Genomic DNA, 22,810 nt, shown 5'->3' with positions numbered 1-22,810 from the left:
TGCTACTTGGAATTGTTTCACCAAAGCAAAACCCAGTCTTGGTGGCTATGCTAGGTGGAATAGGGGTGTCTAATTGTCTAAGATTTTTTTCAGGGTCTCAAAATGGTATTCCCTGGACATTGTCTGTCCCCCACATTTCCCCTTTGGATTTACTAGTGTCGGCCATCATCATGCTCCTGATTTGCCCTTTGCCCCCATTTTTCTTTCCCAAGTCCTCAGCATCAGGGTGGGTGTTGGAGAGAACATGACCCCTAAAGTCTCTGCTCCCTCTTCCCCCACTGGTGCCCATCTTGATGCAGATGGCAAGAACAGTGCCCTATGTAGGCCACCACCCTAAATATATCAGCCTCCGATTTATTTACACAGAACAATGATTTCACAAAAGTTGTAACCATCCTCCACGACTGACAAGCTTAAAAAAATTTCACCCATCAGAACGGTTTCATATTGCATTTAATGAGATTTGCTATTGATGGCCATGTGGTTTTCTTCTTTCCAGACATTTTACTCCTAAGATCTACGGTTTGCTTTGATTGGCGGCACATGCTGATGCTGCGACTGGATCATTCCTGCTGCCATCACAAGGCCTGCAGCCATCACAACTGCAGAACCTTCCTGACTGTTTTCACATAGTGGCTATCCGGGGGCAGCTTCCTCTGACTCCCAGGCTGCAGGAACTTCTTAATTGTAGGAATGCTGCTGATTCTTGTTTTAAATGCCTAAAATGAGAAATGGTAAAATCAGGGCCTCAAGAAAAATCACAAGCTTCAAGAAAAATCAAAACTTTGTCATGAAAGGAGGATGTTTAGACTGGCAGTTTATGGAGCCCAGGGTGCTGAATTTGACTTAATCACTCAGCACATGTTGGCTGGATGTTCCTGGGAAGGGTAATACACTCGCTGGTGTGTTTAGGATGAGTTAAGCTATCTTATTAAAAATCATTGTCCGGGTCTGGCCCGGTGGTGCAGCAGTTAAGTGCGTACGTTCCGCTTCAGTGGCCCAGGGTTTGCCAGTTCGGATCCCAGGCATGGACCAACACACTGCTCATCAAGCCATGATGTGGCAGCATCCCACATACAAAATAGAGGAAGATTGGCACAGATGATAGCTTGGGGCCAATCTTTCTCAAGCAAAAAGAGCAAGATTGGCAACAGATGTTAACTTAGGAAACATAGGTTTCCAAGAAAAGAAAATTGATTATGTATATTATGGTACATCCCTGCAAGAAATATAAGCCAGGAATTTCAAATGATATTATATATAAAGGGAAAGAGGAAGGTCCCTGTATTGACAGGGAAAGATCTCTAGAACGCATTGTTTGATTAAAAAAAAAGCCCAGGGCAGAACAGAATATATACTATTTTCTGTTTTGTGTAAAAAAAGTGAGGAAATAAATATATATTCACATTTCCTCATATCTGCATAAATAGGAACACTGGAAGGATACACAGGAAACTAATAAATGTGATTATGGACCAGCCCAGGGGCACAGTGGTTAGGTTCACATGTTCCGCTTTGGCGGGCCGGGGTTCGCCAGTTCAGATCCCGGGTTCACTGGTTCGGATCCCGGGTGTGGACATGGCACCACTTGGCAAGCCATGCTGTGGTAGGTGTCCCACATATAAAGTAGAGGAAGATGGACATGGATGTTAGCTCAGGGCCAGGCTTCCTCAGCAAAAACAGGAGGATTGAAGCACATGTTAGCTCAGGGCTAATTGTCCTCAAAAATAAATAAATAAATAAATAAATAATAAAAGTGATGATACAGGCAGGAAGGTGGGAGAGCCATGGTGGGAATGAGATTTCTCAATTTATACCCTCTTTCTATAGTTCTGATTTTTCAGAAAGATGTGACGACTGCCCAATGAAAATAAAATCCAATAAAATGATATGGCAGAAGAATATTTGTTGACATGTAAATATATTTATGATCATTGAAAAAGATGTTAAAAGCAGGCCACAAAACAATACTTAGCATCACCTTATTTGGGGGAAAAAAATGTAAAATAATAGGTCAGAGTCTAATGTAACAACATTTGGCTGCTTAGGTCTTTTTCTTCTCTTTTTTTGGTTTATAGAAATGTCTAATTTAGGTTGTATATTGAATTTCTTTTGTAATAAGAAAAAATGCCGTTCTTAAACGACAAAACCTGTGGTCACCTATTAAATACAATGTTTCTAAGGAAGTGGAATAGAGGCCAGGCGAGGAGTGGCAGTGGCAGGATTCAGAGAGAGTGGCTTGAGGATGGGCAATGAAGCAAGAGGCAGGCAGCGCCACCCAAGCAGAAGCTCTGAACAATCGACAGACTTCGCGGGGGCTTTGGCATCAGAGGGATTGGGGGAGTGGGGTGCAGAGTTGTCTAGTGGGAGCTGGGGAGGGAAGCAACAAGGACAGACTTCTCAGCCTTGCTTCTTCAGGAAAAACCACTCAAAGCACTAAAACATGGAAAACACTAAATGTTTATGCTACAGACCAAAATAACCTATTCTTTCTCCCTTCATGAGGTTTTATTTCCTCACGATCCTATAGTGTAAGGAAAAGAAAGTTATACAAATGAATAAAAGTAATGATTCTTAAAACGCTCTTCTGAAGTTTCTTTTGAGATTGACCTGGAGGCATATTTTGCTGAAGTCTTTGTCTCTATTCATTGCTTCCTGGGCTTTGTGTGGCTGTTCACACACTACCTTTAGCAGAGGGAAGTCAGAAAGAACAGAAGCATCGAGTTCTTCCACCATTAAAATAGCTTCTAACAGTTGTACGTCTGCCCAACTGAATTTGTTGCCAACAAGAAAATCCTCGCCATGGTCTTTCAAAATCTACAGAAAGGAAAATAGCAAAGAGTATCGAATAAATATAAAGACTATTTTGCTGGGTAAACACTTACAAAAGCACAAAATCTTTTGTACAGATCAAATTCACTCAAGAATTTTCTTCTTGATAATCTCCAAGAATGCTGACAAGATGAAACCAACACTCTTACACTTTGCTGTAAATTGGCACAATCTTTTCGGAAATTTGTTAGTGATTTTCTTGAGGTGTAAAGTGGTGGAACAGAGTTCTGTCTTGTAAGCCTGGAGCTGGTTAAGTAAAACTGTCCCCACCAGTAAGGGGAGACACAGAGGTCATGGTTAGCTAGAACCTGGCTATTACACCACAGGTGGGAATATGTCACCAATGAGATGCCAGAAGCCCAAACCTGTGCCTTTCTACTACCCATTGAAAAGTGAATGTAAAAATTCCTCAAGTGCTGCTTTGAGTAGCAGATGTACAAATATGGACTGACTCCGTAAATAAGGAACAAGATAAATCCAGGACCACATTTCTTCCTGTGATACATACAAGAATAAAAATACATGTTAGTATGTGATGAGGATCAAGCTGCCCCAGGGAGAAGCCCAAGGGGTCCTGCCCTACATACTGATCTATATCAATCTCTGGGAAGCACAGGATGTCCTGATCTGATCCGATCTGATTCTTATCTAAAGTTATAGGACCACCCAATAACCAGACCCCATCTGCACTGATACCATTTTAACGACTTTTTTACATGATCTTTCCTTTGTCTTGTAAAGAAATAACTCACCTACCTACGCCTTGTAAGTTTAGCCCCACCCTCAACCCATTGCAGCTCTTACTGCCCATGGGTTCTGTCCCCATGCTACTCCATGCTATTCTCTGAATAAAAGAGCACTACTGCCAGACCTTGAGAATGCAAGAAATCTTTCTTTCAACTCCTCGGCTTGCCAAGCCCGCATCAGTATGAGTGAAAAAAATGTCAAGAATCAGTGAATTCTAGAGTATCCCAGCCAAGGAGTACTCTAGTAACTGTGAAGACTAAAACAGTCAATGAAATATATCAAATACATCAAATATATGGTTATTCCTGCTGAAGACAAGCTCACTGCTACAAATTAAACATTATGTCATTTGTACATGAGACAACTCCTCCATGAGACCAAGGAAATAGTCTTACAAAAAGGGAGAATTTTGAGCCATAGAGCCAAAAATAAGAGTGAACTCTTTAAGGAGTTAAAAATGTTTAAAATGTTCAAAGAGATAATGAAAAGAAAGGCATGTGGGGAAAATACGCATATGGATTTGAAAAGACTAGAAGCAAAAACTTTGAAATGAAATATACAAACGATATAAAAATACTCAATGGAGGGGCTGGCCCCGTGGCTCAGCGGTTAAGTTCCCACATTCCACTTCAGCGGCCCAGGGTTTGCAGGTTCGGATCCCGGGTGTGGACATGGCACTGCTTGGCAGGCCATGCTGTGGTAGGCGTCCCACATATAAAGTAGAGGATGATGGGCACGGATGTTAGCTCAGGGCCAATCTTCCTCAGCAAAAGGAGGAGGATTCGCAGCAGATGTTAGCTTAGGGCTAATCTTCCTCAAAAAAAAGAAAAATACTCAATGGAGAAGTTGAAAAAGAATATCAGGCATTTGGCAGATAGATCTGAGGAAACCCACAGAAATAAAGATACTGAAAATATGAAAGAGAAGTTAAGACACACGGAAAACAGAATGAAGCTCCAACATGTATGTACCAGGAGCCCAGGAGGATAGCATAGAGAGAAGAGGGAGGGGCCAGCTGGGTGGTTCAGTGGTTAAGTGCATATGTTCCGCTTCGGCGGCCCCAGGGTTCGCTGGTTCGGATCCCGGGTGTGGACATGGCACCGCTTGACAAGCCATGCTGTGGTAGGTGTCCCACATATAAATTAGAGGAAGATGGGCAGGGATGTTAGCTCATGGCCAGTCTTCCTCAGAAAAAGAGGAGGATTGGCAGATGTTAGCTCAGGGTTAATCTTCCTCAGGAAAAAAAAAAGAGAGAGAGAGAACAGGGAAGAAGCCATCTTCAAGAGTTATTTGGTGGAGGAATTTCTTGAAATCTTTAAAAAGAGGGAGAATCTTCAGACTGAAAAGGAACTCGAAGCAGATTAATAAAAACAAATCCAGAAGTGAACACACAGCATTGAAAGTATATCAGATAAAGTCTAAAAAACATCAATACAGCACCACCACAGGAAAAATAACCACACTAATAGGAGACTCCTAAACAGTGGCAATCAAGGCCACAAGACATTGGTAATAATATCTTCAAAGCATTAAGGAAAATAATTATTAATCTAGAATTCTATAACCATCTAAATAATTATTTAAGAGTAAAGGTAAAATGAAGATATTTTCTGACAGAGACTGAAAGAGCTAAACACTTACAGACCCTTCCTGAAAAAACTCTGAAAAATACTCTTCATGTAGAAGGAAAATATGCCCAGAAGGAAGCCATGAGAGGCAAGGAGCAATGGTGAACAAAGAAATCCCTTAACACGTCTACATAAGTCTTGACTGTCAAAAAAAAAGGGTGCAGGGCTGGCCCAGTGGCGTAGTGGTTAAGTTCGCGCACTCTGCTTCAGCAGCCCAGGGTTCACAGTTTGGGATCCCACCATGCTGTGGCAGCATCCCACATACAAAATAGAGGAAGATTGGCACAGCTGTTATTTCAGGGACAATCTTCCTCACCAAAAAAACAAAACAAAAAAGACATTGAAGGAGTATAAAATCAAGTTGTATCTAAAATATTACTCAACAAAAACATAAAAAGAAGAAGACGGGAGAAGTTTGGAGGGAAGTTAAAGCCTTGTCTTATTGAGAGGAGGACAGTCACTCATAGTTTAAGAAAAAAATGTTTATCTTCCAAACCATTAGAAGAAAGATTGGGAATAAAGAAAATCTGATCAAGCTAACAGGACGGAGAAAAGGAAGGAAGGGAACGACAAAGAAAAGCTTTGTATTTGCAAACGGAAAACAGAATAAAATGAAAGAAGTAAATGTAAATATATTAGTAATGATAAAACATTTGTCTATATGACTCAAAAATATAGGGTTGATTGAAAAAAGGAATTGGACAATAAACTTACAGTATGGTACTGTGTATGTAAAAATGTTTTAGGATCCACTTACGTAAAAATTTTTTAAACAACTCAGAGCCAAGTCTCTGTTTTAAAAATGGACAGAACTAATCTGCGTCAAATTCCTAAAAGTGGTTGCCTCAGAGAGGGAGAAAGGAAGGGATATAATATTTGGGTACAGTCCAAAGGAGATTTCAGCCATCCGTATAGATTTGTTTTAAGGAGACAAAAAACATTTGTAAGCAAGAAAACAAAAGTATTGACATTTGTTAGTATCAAGTGGTAGGTTCTGCTTTTGAAAATATTTAAAATAATAGAATAACAGGTGGAATTATCTTCAGTATAAGTGGATCATACAAAAATCTGAAAGTAAATAAAAATGTATTTATAGTGAAAAGACTGGAAGGAAATACATGAAAATAACTGACATTTATCTTTTGGTGCTAAGAGTAGTAGCGATTTATTTCTTTCATGTTCTACATTTCTGTATTGTCCCCTTTTTTATATAATGAGTATCTGCTTCTCATAAAGTACTTAATAAATAAATAGTATCCTAACATTATTTAAAGAATAAAAACAGGAATAAAAAAATTAATAAACTCATTGGTCTCCTTTGAAGATGCCAGATAACTAACACATTTTGAAAAGTGGTGAATAAAAAGTAAAAAAGCATTTATCCTCCTTTCCTATATCAACCATACCCCAGGGTGACCAAATATATTATGTGGGGAAGATTCATTGTGTTGAAAGTATTCCAGCTAATAAGTGAAGAGAGACTAACAGGATTGGGATGTGAACACTTTGCACCCACTAATAAATCTGTGGGTCTAGACATTGATCATCAATCATGTTAACGTCACAAGAAGAGTGACAACCAGACAACGTGTGCTTTCCGATGACCTACGCAGCACTCCCTGTGAAAGTCTGGCCTAAATCATCAAACCTGAACCCGACCAAGCTTCTAATTCTAATTTCCAGTTGACAGGAAACCTAGAGAATAAGTGTGTATGTCGCAATTGATAAAATCCCAGACTGTGGGAAACTGGATATGACAAATGCAAGAGGAAAAAGAGAGAACAAAGAGACACCTTACAGATGAAAAGAGGCTGAAGACATGTAACTGACTAATTACAATGAATGAACTTGAATTTGATCCTGATTTGAACAAACAAGTGATTTTAAAAGTCTTGGGAAGTACTGGATCAGGCACACAGATTTCAAAGGCTGTGCTATGATAAAGCACTCTTTAGCTCTATAACTTTAACTCTGTGACTCAAATAATCATATTAATTTTTTTAGATGGAAGGTGTTTCAACAACATTGTACATTGTTCCCAAATAAACACGAACTGCTTGAGCTTGTCTAATACTGTGAGGTCCTAGCAGAACCCTTAATTATCGTTATTAAGTGATCATTGTTTCCCCAGGCTAAGACTGAAGATAAATACCACAGAATTCTTTTGCCCTGCAAACATTTAGCTACGGAACTCTGTGCTAACGGACTTTCTCATCATGTCACAGGCTGTCCTTTAGTGTCTGGAACCTCACAAGATGTACGGACGAGACTTTTGTCATTAGTATTCACTCCAAGACGACTTCAGAAAAACTGTAACTTTAAGAGACTTCGTCTTTTGCGTGAGCCATGATTAGTCTACAGTATTAAACCCAAAGAAATATCTGACGGACGCAGTGAATTGGAGGTGGTGAGGCCTTGGGCTGATGGCTTATTTTAAAAATCAGAATAGAAATGCCGTATCCTTTCATTGAACTTGGTTTATTGCAATCCTGTCTTGTTGAAGGTTCCATAATTATGCATGTCTGGAATCCTTATTTAAGTTTTGGTCCAAATGCAGTAAAGCTCTAACATTGCTTCTGTCTTTTCAGACATTCACTCTTTAAATATTCTTATCAGTAACAGAAAATGTAAAAGTCCCAGAACCTTATAGCTTACCTTTTCAAAGGCAGGGAAGTAACAAGTTTTAGCTTTCTTCACGACTAAAGCAAGATTCTCCTCTTTCTCCCCAGGGGTTTTAAATGCAGCCAGAGCAATCATCATCATGAGGTCCAGGGTGCCATCAGCGTACATGTCGACCCTGACAAGTCAACATGGGACTCTCATTCCGAGAGGAATCTTTGAGTATGGAGTTCCCTAATCTGCCACTTGTATGGTATAAATGGATACTGGGGCAAATAACTTGATTCCCTCTCCCCCAAGCTTCCATGCTTAGGAATGATTTCTGGAACCAGTACCAGCCAGAAGACCACAGTACAGTAGGGTCTCTGGAAATGTTTATTGAAAAAAGGAATATGTGAAAGGATTGAGTACCTCTAAGTTGAGGCCTTGTGTGCTTTCCCTCTCTCTCTTAGAACCCTGCCTAGTTGCCACGAGAACAAGCTCAGGATGAGAGGATGAGAAACACATGGTCCATTTGCCTCCCAACCAATCATCAGCCAATAGCCAAAACCAGAGCCTCGTGGCTGACTACTAGTTGACCAGACGTATGAGTGAGACCAGCCAAGATAAGTCAAGCCTGGCCCAGATATGCTGACCACCCAGATGACTCATAGCCTGGGGAGCAAAAAGAAATGCTTGCTGATTTAAGTCACTGTGTTTCAAGAAGATATGTTATATGGCATTATTTGTGGTCGTAGATCGTTGCTACAATGCTCAATATGTATTTGTTTGCTGAGTCATTCATGTCTACCTTCATGTAGAAAAGTTTACCAGGTTATCTTATGTGAAGACATTTTCTTAGGAGTGAGGGGAGATTATGAGAATGTTGACTGCAAACCCCTAGGAGGGGAGATCTGGAGTATTTATTCAGAGCTCTGCACAAGACATGCCGGGTGTAGCAAGGTCCTCTCCCCTTTGTTCATTCCTCTTGCCTCCTCCCCTCAGTCCAGGCTGAAAGGCTGCACCTGAACTAGGTCTTAGCTGGTGTAGGACGACAGAGCCTGGAAAAGAATCAAGTAGAGGCGTGAACACTCTGGTACCTGACTCTCTCCTTCAGGTCTTTCCCATACAAGTCATACTTGGCAGCAAGGTAGCTGAGGATGGCTTTAGTCTGTGTCAGCACCATTCCGTCCATTTCAACCAGAGGCACTTGGCCGAAAAGCAGGCGTCCATCTATGGTTCAAGCAAAGAGAGGTTGAGATGCTCTCCTTCCCTGGCTGTGGTGAGCCTGCAGGAGGGTTCACTTCTAATTTCATTGAGTGATTTCTAGTTTCATCCAAAGTGGGGAGTTAAAGGGAGCAAAATGGCGGGGTGAGCTGACCCGGGATTCTCTCCCCTCCAAAATACAACAAAAGATTGGAAGAACTGAATTTCAGAGAATAAACATAATGCCAGCTCGTTAGAGACCTACAATACCAAGAAGGAGGAGATCATAAACCTAGCTTTACACCTTCGGAGGCGCTGGAACGGTAGGAGAGAACATCGCTCCCTCCCCTAGAGTCTGCGATCGCTGCGGCGCGGGTCGGGAAGGAGCGGGGGAGGGGCCGCGCGACCCGGGGATCATCCAGGACTCCTGCCGCTGATTCAGTGGAGACCCGCTGGGGGGGGGGGGGAAGCTTCCGTCCACGGGGACCCTATAAATCAAGGGCCTTGGGAGACCAGAGAACAGAACTGAGCTGAACCCAGACCAGCGCGTGTGAGTAACAGCCCCTCCCCCACAGCAAAGCCAGTGGGCGCAGCCATCTTGCCCCAAGGCGGAGAGCTAACACGCCGCTCTCGATCCCCATCTGGCGGCGACAGGCTGTAACTGCAACTGAATTCTACCACCATGAGAAAAAACCGCTCCTCTACCATCCAGCAGTTTATAAAAGCCCCAGACCAGAAGGAAAACAATAAAAACACAGAATTAAGTCCTGAGGACTTGGAATTAGGTAAACTAAGTGATAATGAATTCAGAGCAGCTATAATCAAAAAACTCAATGAGGTAGAGAGAAAGAGAAACAAGCCGAGTTCTGGAGTTACTTCACAAAAGAGATTGAAATCATAAAGAAGAATCGAACAGAATTACTTGAGATGAAAAACACAATGGACCAGATAAAACAGAATACGGATTCCCTGAATGCCCAGGTAGACAATATAGAGGAGTAAATCAGCATAATCGAGGACAGACAGGCTGAATGGCGCCAGACAGAGGAAGAAAGAGAACTAAGAATTAAAAAAAATGAGGAAAATCTCCGAGAGATAATGGATTCAATGAGGAGTAAGAACATAAGGATCATAGGAATTCCTGAGAATATGGAAAAGGAAAATGGAGCAGAAAGTGTGCTTAACAAAATTATTGAAGAGAACTTCCCAAATCTAGGGATCAACGGAGAAATGTGTGTAGAGGAGGGTTTTAGATCTCCTAGATTTGTCAATGTAAAAAGACCCAGCGCAAGGCACATAATAGTAAAGTTGGCAAATAGGAATGATAAGGAAAGAATACTCAGGGAAGTAAGGAAAAAAAAAAGAGAATAACCTATAAAGGAGCCCCTATCAGACTGTCAGCGGATTTCTCTACAGAAACCCTACAAGCTAGGAGAGAATGGAGTGATACATTCAAAGCTTTAAAGGATAAAAACCTTCAGCCAAGAATACTCTATCCAGCAAGAATTTCCTTCAGATATGAGGGAGAAATTAAACCTTTTCCAGACAAACAAAAGTTAAGGGAATTTGTAACTAAAAGCCCTCCATTACAAGAAATCCTCGAGAAGGCTCTCATACTTGAAAAAAGAAAAAAGGGAGAAAGGGGACACAAGCCACAGACTAGGGAGACCGATGGATAGAACCAGAACAGGATAGCAAATATTCAACTATAGCATTAGGGTAAAAGTAAGGAAACTACCAAAACAAGGACGATCTTAGCACTCTAACTACAAATTAATACGATGAGCTGGAATAAAAAATGAAAATAATTATTTAGGAGGGGAAGAGCAAAGGGTCTAAATCAGTATTGGTCGAGTAAGTAAGAGACCACCAGAGAATAGACTATATTATACACAAGATTCTAAATACAAAGTGGGGAGTTAAAGACTCCAGCTGTTGAGGAAATGCCTACCATTTGCTTCACGGAAAATCTGAGATTTTCTTGATGGTTTCATGCATTTTTATGGGTTGGTTAATCGTGATCATTTAAGGCTTTCTACATTTACTATGATTATGTCATAGTATAGGCGCTCTGGTTCCCAAAGTTCAGGGTCAATAAGAATCATCTGGGGGAGCCACGTTGTTAAAAATACTCACCCTATCTCCCAGATGTCCTGATTCAGGGGTAGAGTAAATTCTTTAAAAAATCTGAATCTTTAAAAAGTACAAGAGGTATCAGTCTAGGTCTGCACAGCATCAGGACATCACAACAAGAATGCTGGCAAACTTGGGTCTGAATGCCAGGTTTAGCCCTTTCCAGCCATGTGACTTTTAAGCAAATGACTTATCTGAGCTTCAGCTTCCTTTTCCCTAAAATATTAATAATATCTACGTAGCAGGATTTTAAAAGGATGAAATGAGAAAACATAAGTAAAACATCACATACCATCAATAACCAATGTTCAGTAAAATCAAATTCTCTTCTTTGTGAGTGACTGCCTATACGAATAATGCATTCAAAGACACCCTACAAATAGTGCTCTTCTCATGGGATCTTGAGGAAATGAGCAGGCTTTTCATTTCATTCACACCTGTGCATTCCGAGAATAAGGATCTTTACCCAGACTAGGAATCAGACCTCACCAGTGCATTGGCAAAGGCCACAGTTAATTTCCCCAACATCCTCTACTGCTCCTACCTGACTCAACGAGAGGCAGTGGAAGATGGTGGGAGAATACCACTGAGGAACCCGTGACAGCTTTCCAGGGAGCCAGGGACCCTGTCTAGCTGGATGACTTTAGGCAAGTCTCTGACTTCCATGAGCCTATTTTCTGATCTGCAACAGTATCTGTCCTGCCCATCTTACTGCGTTTCTTCGAGTAAGAATAAGATCAAGCTTGTGATTGTGCTTTGGAAATACCAGTACTATTACTAATGGAGAGACTGCAAAACCGCCATTGCCTAAAGGTATTTCTACCTTTGTTCAATATTAAACAAGCATCTGAAGCTGAGCTCTGTGCTGCTGCTTCAGAGTGATGCAGACGTCCATTAGAAATGACCCCTGCTTGTAGGAGCGGACGAGCTTGTTCAGATGGATTTTTTTTAAAAATCTCAGGTCAAGAGTACAGGAAAGGATCTTTGAGATGATTTAGTTCAATTCATTCATATTATAGACGACAGTACTGTGGAGGCCAAGGGAGGCAAATGTGACTTCCCAAACTCACACAGTCGGGGGAAAGCCAAGCCAACGGAAGTGGGCCTCCTGACTCCTGGTCCAGTGCTCTCTTGCGGTCCCTCTCTGCCTCCTGTTCACAAACAACAGTAACGCCCAGGAGGGCGTCCCAAGCACGACAGCAGCATCATAGACTCAGGGAGGGGTGGAAGATTTCAGAGGCTGTTAGAGAGCACTTCCTAACGGAATGATCATGAGAGAGTTTACGGAGAGACAGTCATCTATTGATTCAATACATATGTATTTAACCCCTACCATGGACAAGTGACTGTCCTTGTTTGGGACGGAGTCGGGCAGAAACAAAGAGGAAGGAGAGCTTCATGGGGATTTCAGATAATAAAGTTCCTGGACAAGAATTGAGGAAGGAGTAAGTGGGCCTTCCCCATTCAATGAGATCTACTGGTACATTGCAATCTAAGAAGATAAAGATTATTTTTACTTTATGGTCAGGAGACAGGATGTAGACAAGCTAAAAGCCTTGCCCAAAGTCATACAGTTTATAAACGGCAGATCTGCTGACTAGTATTTGAATGTCTTTCTTAAAAAATAATTTGTGTTAATTTCATGACTGTTTATCAGCAAAAATGAGGACACCCAGGTTTCCTTAGATAAGGAAAATAACATTATGGTCGTTAGGAGTTTAAGAAGTACCATGAAAGTACTAGTCTTTTCTCTAAGTGTGAGAATTTTTTCTGAGGAATTGTAAAGACTAAGAACTACTGCCTCGATCCAAATTTAATAAAATTTCTACAGTCTTGATTCTACAATTGTGACCTGATAAAATGCTTGCTGTTAATCTATTAAAACCACCAAGAACAAGTGGATATGAATCATGAGAACCGGAGAATATCTTAGGTAAAATTCCCTTCCTTCTGTTCCCTCCCCTCCAACCCACTGGATCATTATTTAAGAATTTTTAAAGATTTCTTCGGTGGGATGGGGAGTATTGAACCAATTGGCACTGGGTCAACCCATGCCATCCTATCTAGTTGAGGCCAGCGTCATACCTACTTGATAAGCTTTTACGAAGGCTAAGGAGACATCGCAGATGACAAATTTAGCTCTGTGCCAGGGACACAGCAAAAAGTCAATGTCAGCAGTCACACTATTCACCTTTGTAATAGTTGTCACTCTAGAGCTCTGTGTTCTATAATGAAATGAATACTTCCTAGAAACAAATTTCATTTTTTCCCCATAAGATAACATTGAATAAATCTAGGCTCACCCTTCTGCAACTTCTCGTATTGTTCTCTTGTTTCAATAAATTCTTCTTCAAACTAGATAAAGGATAAAGACATTGTTATCACTTACAGGTCCTCAAAAAGAGACAGAGAAAGAGAGAAATGCCCACGATATAAAATGCCCAATGGCTTCCTGCATGAAAATTTAAAAGGATTCACAAAACTATCAACTACCACATAGCTGAAAATGCTGACAGAGTATGTGTTTAGATTAGCTTAGACTAGCATGAGATTGGCACCCCTTTTTGGTTTTTGTCAACTTAAAGGATATCCCCAAGCCCCCATCCACATTTCTCCTTTTCTTCACCTCAACTCTTCCCTCTCTCCAAACTCTTGTCCTTTTCTACAACTTCCCCAGTGACTCCTCCTCTTCCCTTTCCTCTCTTTTCTTTCTTCTCTCTGTTCTGTGTTATTCTCCCTCCATATCAAGACAAATTAAATTTCTCTTTAATGCTCACATATTCAGTGAAAGGGATCCAAGGATCATGACCCAGGCGGGGTTCTCATAATTTATTGATGGAGCTTCTAAAACTTTTGTGTGAAAGAGTGACTTTTTCCTCCCCTAAACCTTGAGATGGGGGTAGGATCAGGTGAACAAAAGAAAGAAGGTAATGAATCCTTGCCCTGGAGGAGATGACATTCAAACAGGAAAAAGGAGCCTACACCTGCGTGAAACAAAACAACTCGAAAGCACTTGTGAAAATCTATGGAAAAGTCAGTGGAGAGGGAATTCAGAGTTAAAGAAAGAGCTCCATGGGGCAGCCCTTTCAGAGGAGGGTTCGAGGGGAGACCAGACTGCAGCCGGGCCTACGTCTCCAGTTGGCAACCACGAGTAGGACAAGACTGAGGAGCCAAGGCAGAGGTGAAAAGCCGCCAGGAAATCAGCTGGTCCCATTGAAGAGGAAGATCCAGATGTGGGTCTCCTCTCTCTCCTTTGTCTTACGATCCACCATGATCTTGCCAGCCCCTATAAAGCTTCCATAACGCCTCTCTAGGCTCTACCTTCCAACCCCTCCTTAAACAGAGGACTATTATCCCTCCTTCAACTCTTACCAAAGAAGACTGTTGGAAAGGGAAAGAGTGGGTACAGCCTGAAAGCATCCTCCTGAACTTTGAAGGGGGAAGAGGACCACTTCAATCTCTCCCAAATTACCCTCCTTACTTTTCCCAGTCAGGAACCGACCTCCACTCCAGCTGCGGCCAGCAGCCAGCGGATTGACTCCATCCTGCCCCTGCCACGAAAGTAACACAGCTTGGGCTTGGCCGCCATGACTCCTGGCTCAAGGTCTTCTGAAGGGCAAAACAGGAAGAATATGTTTAAAGAACAAATTAACACACACTGTATGGTGTGTCTCCACTTATAACAACTCTAAGACAGGCAAAACAAAACTATTATTTGGGAAGGCATACACAGGAGGCAAAACTATGAAGAAAAGCAAGAAAATAATTATCCCAGAAGCAGGATGCTGGTTATGTCTGGTGAGGAGAATGGAGGTTGCGATTGGGAAGGGGCATGGGGGGTTCTGGAATGCTAATAATGTTCCATTTCTTAATCAGAATTAGTAATTAGTCTTTATAATTAATATTTAAGCTGTACATAAATGGTTTACACTCTCCTGTACAATTTAAGAAAAAAGAAAGAACAACCTACATCTATCAAAGTGTTCTGTAGATTTGAGAGATTGCCTCTGATGTTTTGAGAAAGGAACCAGGAGTTACTATGATGGTTTCACGGATGTCCCTGCAAAAGAAAATCTTTTTTAACAGTGGCAAGGAGCTGGGCCTGCTTGGATGGAAATGTTCGGTGGGAATTGGGAACTCTTTCATTTCTGTCACAAAACCTGAGTGCTGGGACAAGCACAGACACAGACCTAGACAGGACCACCTGGCCGCCAAGAAGCTGCGTAACCTTAGGCCCATTCACTAAACCTGTGTCCGCCTTCACGCCCTCATCTGTAACTGGAGAGCATTACCCCCGGGGACCCACAGTGTTTCAAAGCGAGTACAGCCACAATGAAGCGAACCAACAGTACTTTCTACCTCCTTGTCACAAGACCCACAGAAAGCCCACAAACCTCCAGAAATCTGTTTCTAAGCAGTGGTCCCTTCAAATGCAGGCTGCATGGTCTTTCTTCTGTCTGGTTATTCTCTTAGTGATTTGAAACCCAAAGAGATTAAAACTCTCAGCTCTAGACAGCCTTCAGGAGATCCGTACCTCACACGGCTACTGTCATAACTCGGAGGCTCCAAAAGACACTGTATTTATCCTAAAGACCCAATCAAGAGTGAGGAACGAACACCGTGCCTGGCGCCCTGATAGTGAAATCTCTCAGACAAAAGGAGCGGCAGCAAGATGCCACCCTAAAACGATCAAGAATGGGGCAAGCTTCTTGCTGGCACCACAGACTCAACACTCAAAGGGCAGCAGCGATACGGGCCCTCGGAGGTGTGGGACTAAACCGGACAAGTGGTCAGAGTCTGCGGACCAGAGAGGAATGTAGCATTTTCCTTGGAGGTGGGGAGCAGAGTCTCTGGGTGAGGGAGGAAACTGTGCTCCTTGGGGTGTAACCTCCTGAATGCGGGTTCATAGCTGAGGGAATGAACACTGAGAAAGCTGAGGGTGCAGGTATGGTTCTGGCCCCTCTCACTTACAGCCTCCTCTGTGCCAGGCACGGGATCCACATTATGTCCTCAAACGGAAATAAGGGGTGTGACTATCCTCATCTTTCAAAGGCAGGGGGCTCTGGGCTTTAGAGTTATGAGTCCTCTCTCGTACAACCTCATTCCATCGCTCTCCACCCCAGTCTCTTCATCCTTAAAATGAGGGGATGGTTGTGCTGCCCACCTCTGAGGGTTACTGTGAAGGCCCAGGATGGAATAAAGTAATAGAGAAGACACATACCACAATATCTGCCCCATATCAAGTGGGTCACGCTTCTTTAAAGGATGAGCGGATTTACTGTTTTCTTAGAGTGTTTATGCTAACATTGGCTTGTCTATTCATTTTATGTGATTTGTAAGTGATTGTTGCAAATGCAATTGAAATCTGTAAAAGGGAGCTAAAACTCTGGTAATTTGACTTGGACTCAATATTGTAATACAAAACATGTAAAAAGTAAAATCTGGTGTGACTTTTGCCTTTGTTTTGTGATTATGAGCATAAATGGAGCATTTTTGTAGCTCGCTGCTGTGTGGAAGCGTATTTTGGAATTTTATGTAACACCTTTGCACCCACCGGTTTCCTCCACTTCACTTCTGCCCGAACCTTGCACATTCTCAAGGCACATAGGAGACTGAAGGCAGTAACTTTGGGATCTGGAGCTGGATTACAAGGGACAGGATCACTCCCCACCCGGCCACCACCTCCAAGGCTTCCTTGGTGCCAACAGAGCCCTAGAAGAGCAGAGTGAGGATGAAGGAAACCCCGCCTCAGGTCAACAGGACTGTGGTCTGCAATGCCCCCTTTCCAGTCTGAAAGAAGGAAACTGTGTTCTCTTGTTGGTAATAACCAGCCTCTAGAAGGATAACTAGTCACTCCTTCTTGTAAAAATCTGTACAAATGTTTGTGTGCCCCATAAATCACTGGCTTTGGCCAAGCAGCCCCCATTCTCCATCTCTCGGCCTCAGCTGCGTGGCCTTCTAAATTGGGCTCTCAGATGAATGCTGGAGGACCCAACTGGAGCTTGTTAAAAGATCCTCAGCAGGACGTAGTCCCTACCCCAACCCCTTCCAGGAGGAGCTGTAGCTGAGCGCACAGAGGGAGCCCAATACCTCTTACAGTCTCACACTCCAAAACCAACTGCTCCCCCTGGATCCTACACTGCAAAACTCTGACGAGGTGGCAAACTCCTGAAGGCAGGGGCACTTCTTAGTTCTTCCATCTGCTGTGGAAACAATCCAATGTTACCCCAGACACATGGTGGCTGTTACCTCCACGTGTCACTGAGATACCAGTTCCCAGACTTGTTAAGATTTTTGTGTTCAATCTTCCATTCTTTCTATCAACATCATTTATGGAGCTCCTACTATGGATAGCATACTAGGTTCTGCACTCCAGGCATTCATAGATAAATAACATGTAGCTCCTGCCATCAAAACCCTTACAAACCTTATACCTGGTGATGGAAACATCCAGACTATCAAGAGGTAAGTCAGAAGGAAATGTGTTTAATGAAAATACAATGTGGTATTACAGAAATTGAACAGAGCCTTAAGGAATGGGTATATAGTCACACACCACATAATGATGTTTCAGTCAACCATGGACCACATACAGAATGGTGGTCCCATAAGATTAGCGCCAGCTAGGTGTGCAGTAGACTACACCATCTAGGTCTGTGGAAGTACACTCTATAATGTTCACATAATGACAACATCACCTAACGATGCATTTCTGAGAACATATCCCCATCATTAAATAACACGACTGTATGAAAGTATGTTTGTTTGTCTGAGCCCCACCCCTCCCTGTCCCATGGCATTATAGGTTAAGGGTCTAAACCAAGTCCTTTAATCCTTTTTCCTTGACTTCCAATGAATTTAAACAAAGATTTGGATAAACCACAGCTTGATAATACGGAAGACCAAGTCTAATTACGCTTCAAATAGTAAACCCAATTAATCTCATTGTTAAAAAAAAGTAGATTGTCAAAGCTTAAAAGAACAGGTGCAATGGAAAAATTCATTCCGTCCATGGAAAATGAAGCAGCAGGGAACAGAGGAGCTGTGCTTTCTGATTTCACCCCAAATGCAAACGCTGTGAACCCAGCTCCTGGAAGACCCAGGACCCAAGTGGGTGAGCTGAGTACAAGCTCATGCCCATCGCTGCAGCTCTCCTTTCTGTGCCGCTGATCTTGGCCAACAGGTGTGTCCCAAATTAAAAAAACCTGGTTCACCAGGAAGGCTGCCCGCCTGGGTCTGATGACACTGGGAATGGAGTCCCACCTCTCACTTCTCCTGGGTGCAGCTTCACCTGAGGCGAGCAGTGGGCTGCACTCCCCCACCCAGAGCCCAGGGACGCATGGCCAAGGGGGGTGAGCAGAAAGCAGTGATGATGACTTTTGGATAGTCAGAGCGTGGTCCTTGGGTAACAGGTATGCGCAAAATCTTTTAGAAAATGTGGAAGAGCATGTATCTGAGTTAGACCCTGGATACCAGTAAAAACAAAGACCGAGGTTCAAACTTCAGCTTTACCCCTCACTGGAGCAAGCTTTTTAACCTCTCTGCGCCTCAGTTTCCTCACTGGTACACCAAGGCTGATAGTTCCTAATTCATTTTGGTTAGTTATGAGGTGGAAATAAGACAAAGTGTGCAAATTGCTAAACACAGTAAGGACTCAAAAAATGCCCCCCACACACGCACACACACAGATGCACACACACATCTTTATCTCAAGATCGCAACAACATTCATACGTGAGAAAAGAAGTCAAATTTGCTTCTGAAAGGAGTGGAAGGTATTCTCCAGAAGTGTGACTTGGGTCCAGCAACATTCTCCCCTGGGAGCTGGTGAGACACGCGGCTTCAGTCCCTGGGCCACATCTACTGAATCAGAGTCTGCATTTCAGACAAGATCCCCAGGTGACTCACTTGCACAGGAAAATAAAGTTTGAGAAGCTGGGTCTAGAGTGAAAACAACTCAGCTGCACCTGGGGACTGCGTGCGTGGCCCTGGGTTTTTCTTCCCTGGGGAATGCTGAGCAGGCACAAATTGCAGCACAGGTTTAACAAGCAGGAAAAGCAAATGGTGAAGTGCTGGAGTGTGTGTGGCTAAGAACAGAGAAAGGGAAGGGGAGAGGGATTTGGGGGGAATTATAAGTAAATTCCCCAGGTAAGATCATTTTTATTGACCCCTTATTAAGAGAGGAATTCCTATGATGTGAGGCCTTCGATTTCCAAGTTTCACAAAGTGCCAGACGTGTGGGTTCCAGCGCGTGGGGAGACCCAGACTCGGCCTCAGTTTCCCAAACTGTAAAACGAGGAGTTGGTTCAGACTCCGATAATCTCCTTCGTTTCTTCCAGTTTTAACAATCTTTCTGATCTTGTTTCTCTTCCCTTGTCTTCATTCTTTGCCCTCTGTTCCTAGCTGCTGAGCACCCATGTTAAGAAAGCAGCCAATTATTGGGGGGAGTGGGGGTGAAATTCTACTGACAACGTTAACTGTCATTCTGGATAATTTAAGCAAAACAACACACATTTTTCTCGATTTCAGTTAGAGCAGGCTTCTACTGAATTTTCTAGATAATGGAAATTTCAAGGGGTTCATTTATGAGGTTGCCAGTTTTAGCAGATGTTTGGGGCCAGAATACAAGATGTCAATTTTAGATCTATTATCAATAGGAATATCCTTAACGTTCTCTTTGGTTTCTCTAATGGATCAGAATGGCCTATCAGAATGGATCACAACCAACAGACCAAAATTTGTCACTGAGACAAAAAACCCTCCCACAGAACCCTCTTTTCCTCATAAAATTTAATTCTGCTAGTTTGGAGAGATGAGAGCATTTGAGGTCTGAGTACATAATGCTTCAGAGAAGAACGTGTTGAAGCTGGAAGACAGCAATGTTAACAGTATAACAAAGACTTTCAGCGAGGCTCTGAAGTATAGCTTACATATAGCTTTAAAGTTACATCCCATTTTTAATTGATTACATATGATTTCTCTTCTATTTTTCTAACATATGACATATTAGCAAAATATTTAATTAGCTGGATTTGACAGGTTATCGGGGAAAATCTCCTACATGGAACTAGCCCCTCCAAAAAAGAGCTCAGGTATTTATCGGACATTCTTACACACAAACAGCAGAACAACATTCCTTGGTGGGGAGCGACTAGGAGTTACTGATGTAACAAGATGATTAAGGCGGTTGCTCGATTCCAAGCTCATATGGGAAGCGTCTTCTCCGGAGAGCCCTATATTTCAGTTTCAGAAACTAAATTTCCTTCCCATTAGAGTCTAATGGATTGATTCATGTTCCCAAAACCCAGAAGAGGGTGATTTATATGCCCAAGGCCTACAAACTTACTTAAGTCAAAAATATACCTGAGCCGATGTAAACTATTATGAACTCAAAGTAAAAAGAATTTTTTTTAAATATATATATACCTGAATCAAGAAAGAGACTTTCATCTACCCAGGTCATTGAGGCTGCTTGGTGAGTTACCACAAAGTGAGTCACCACACGGCCCGTTGCTGTTTAAAGAATGGGACAAGTCCTAGAAAAACCTGTCAGGGCTTGACTGAGAGACTCCTGCTTTTCAACTGGGCACAGGCCCCTGGAGATGCAGGACCCCAGAGGAAGCCCCCAGTGTCAGATCATTTGGATTAAATCTTCCAAACACACATGGAAAAGATACTACATGCAGGAGATTTAATTGACCCTCGGGTATCATGGCACAGAGTGAGCGGTTCACAGTTCTTTTCAACTGTGTACAAAAATAGGAGATTTGCTTGAGGAGGAAAAAATGTAATGGCTCAAAAATTATAAAGGTTTAAATTCTACTAAGCATGTTCTGTCAACCAATCAACTAAAACACCATTTGACTCTTACACACGAATTTCTGAAATTACATTTAGTGTGTGATATGGGTGTGGGGGCATTTCAATGTCTGATGTTATGCATATCATGCATAGGCAATGAAAACCTCCAAAAGGCCTCGTCTAGATTTGCTATCTTGTTTTCATTTACGGACCTACTTGGCAGAAAAAAGACCCGGTCCTTTTATTTGATATGGGCAAGTTTAGAAATAATAGTCATTAAATTAATCCCAAAGTTAAAACAATTGCCGACTATAAACTGTAAATTTGGCCACAAAAATCCCACCAAGCCCAAAAAGAGAACACAAGAACTTCTCCACTCACCTTCTCTCTGCCTTGCTCTCGTCTGGAGTGCTGTGGGCACATTAAACGAGGATTTACAGACTTTTTCTTTCCAGTTGAAAGCTTTGCGCAATCAAGGGATTAGCCAACAAGAATTCCAGTCTGTACACACCTCTGGAGCTTCGCTGTACATCCATTGTTTGTGTATTAGACAGCACATCAAGTTACAGAAGTAAGACAAAAGCAAAATTTCCAGGCTCACTGAACAAATATTTACTGAGTACCACTCTGTGCGAGGCATTGTTTTAGGCCCTGGCTCTCCAAGGGTAGACACAACAGACCCATTCCTGCACCTGTAGTGCTTACATTCTAGGGTGGAAGACAGGCAGGATAAACATATAAACAAATAAATGCAGTGTGTCCAAAGTAATAACAGCAACAATGTACCAGATGGGCATGGCTTATGGATAAGTGAACTCTATGACAGCAGTGTTATAAGGGATGGGAGGGAGCAACTGGGAATACTCTGTTATAAGTATCTGCACGACCCATGAAGCGGTTATAGCATTATTTGAAAGCTGTCTCAACTTACTTGTAAATATATAGTGCAAATTCCAGGGCAATCACTAAAATGTTCTTTTTTTAAAAAAAGAGCTATAATTGACATGCTAAGAGAGGAGAGAAAATGGAATCATATGAAATGCTCAATTAAAACCAGAGAGGGCAGAAAAAGAGTGGAAGACAAAAAAAAAAAAAAGAAATAACAATGGCAACAAATAGAAAACAGTTACAAACATGGTAGATATTAATCCAATTGCATCAATAATGATTGTCAATGAGAATGGTCTCCAACACACGAACTAAAAGACAGAGACTATCGTGAGTGGATTAAAATAGTGAAGACCCAAGCATACGTTTTCTACAAAAAAGCCACTTTAAATATAAAGACTCCCATTGATTAAACAACTAAGATTGCCAGAAGGTGCCAAATGCTATGAAAATAACAATTGCATGATGAAGAAGAGGTGTGGGGAGGGGGCTGCTAAGACCTCACGGTCAGAGGAGGATTCCCTTAGGTGGGGATGTATGACTGACAGAATAAGAAGGAGCCCACCATGCAATCTGCCGGGACAGACAATTTGGGTTAAAGGAATAAAAGGTATATTCACCAAGAAGGAACAGCAGCAAATACAAAAGCCCACTCTGGTTGTGGCTTGTTGCAGACCCGGCCCCCTGGAACCCACTTTCTGCTCTGTTCCATACCCCAGGAGGCTGGCCCCAACAGATGGCCCCAACCAGGCAGAAGGCAGAAGAGTCAGGTGTTCCTTTGGGCACCCAGTCTGCCAAAGCCTCTCTGAGTGGCGTCTTCTGGGTCCCAGGTTCCTTAAGAGCTGCACCTCTTCCTTCTGCCCCAGACACCAGAGCCCCACACCATCCAGCTTCCCCTTTTGTTCCAGACACCAGAGCCTCTGCAACTGCCCCATTTACACACAGCTGTGCACTTTAACAGCATTAGTGCACCTGCCG

At 42.4% G+C, this 22,810-nt stretch overlaps 1 protein-coding gene across 5 annotated transcripts; it reads right to left on the bottom strand.

Annotated features, from left to right (window-relative positions):
- Nucleotides 1-435: 435 nt before the first annotated feature.
- Nucleotides 436-21,510, bottom strand: LOC106845581 (glutathione S-transferase A4-like). Of its 5 annotated transcripts, none has more exons than XM_070514747.1 (8): nt 21,326-21,510; nt 15,115-15,204; nt 14,647-14,753; nt 13,448-13,499; nt 8,906-9,038; nt 7,863-8,004; nt 2,611-2,817; nt 450-719 (listed from the first exon to the last, which is right to left on the bottom strand). In XM_070514747.1, exons 3-8 carry the CDS (start codon nt 14,731-14,733, stop codon nt 597-599), a joined length of 744 nt encoding a protein of 247 aa, XP_070370848.1. In that variant the 5' UTR covers nt 14,734-14,753; nt 15,115-15,204; nt 21,326-21,510; the 3' UTR covers nt 450-596. The 5 variants fall into 5 exon arrangements, with proteins under 5 accessions (XP_014719367.1, XP_070370851.1, XP_070370849.1 ...); XM_070514749.1 differs by lacking the exon at nt 21,326-21,510 and adding an exon at nt 16,699-16,825; XM_014863881.3 differs by lacking the exon at nt 15,115-15,204 and having other exon boundaries at nt 436-719; nt 2,686-2,817; nt 21,326-21,460.
- Between the last annotated feature and the right edge of the window lie 1,300 nt (nt 21,511-22,810).

Source organism: Equus asinus, chromosome 8 (genome assembly GCF_041296235.1).
Source record: "Equus asinus isolate D_3611 breed Donkey chromosome 8, EquAss-T2T_v2, whole genome shotgun sequence".
In the NCBI taxonomy this organism is placed as follows: Eukaryota; Metazoa; Chordata; class Mammalia; order Perissodactyla; family Equidae; genus Equus; species Equus asinus.
The sequence above is the reverse complement of the archived record's forward strand: the minus strand, read 5'-3'. Positions and strand labels throughout refer to the sequence as shown.

What these genes read in the sequence shown, in the direction of transcription:
- LOC106845581 (XM_070514747.1), bottom strand. Translation starts at nt 14,733, where the DNA reads ATGGCGGCCAAGCCCAAGCTGTGTTACTTTCGTGGCAGGGGCAGGATG. An exon ending in TGGCCGCAGCTGGAGTGGAG is followed by an intron (nt 13,500 to 14,646) that starts GTCGGTTCCTGA and finishes TCCTTTATCTAG; the next exon opens with TTTGAAGAAGAATTTATTGA. An exon ending in GACCTGAAGGAGAGAGTCAG is followed by an intron (nt 8,005 to 8,905) that starts GTACCAGAGTGT and finishes TTGACTTGTCAG; the next exon opens with GGTCGACATGTACGCTGATG.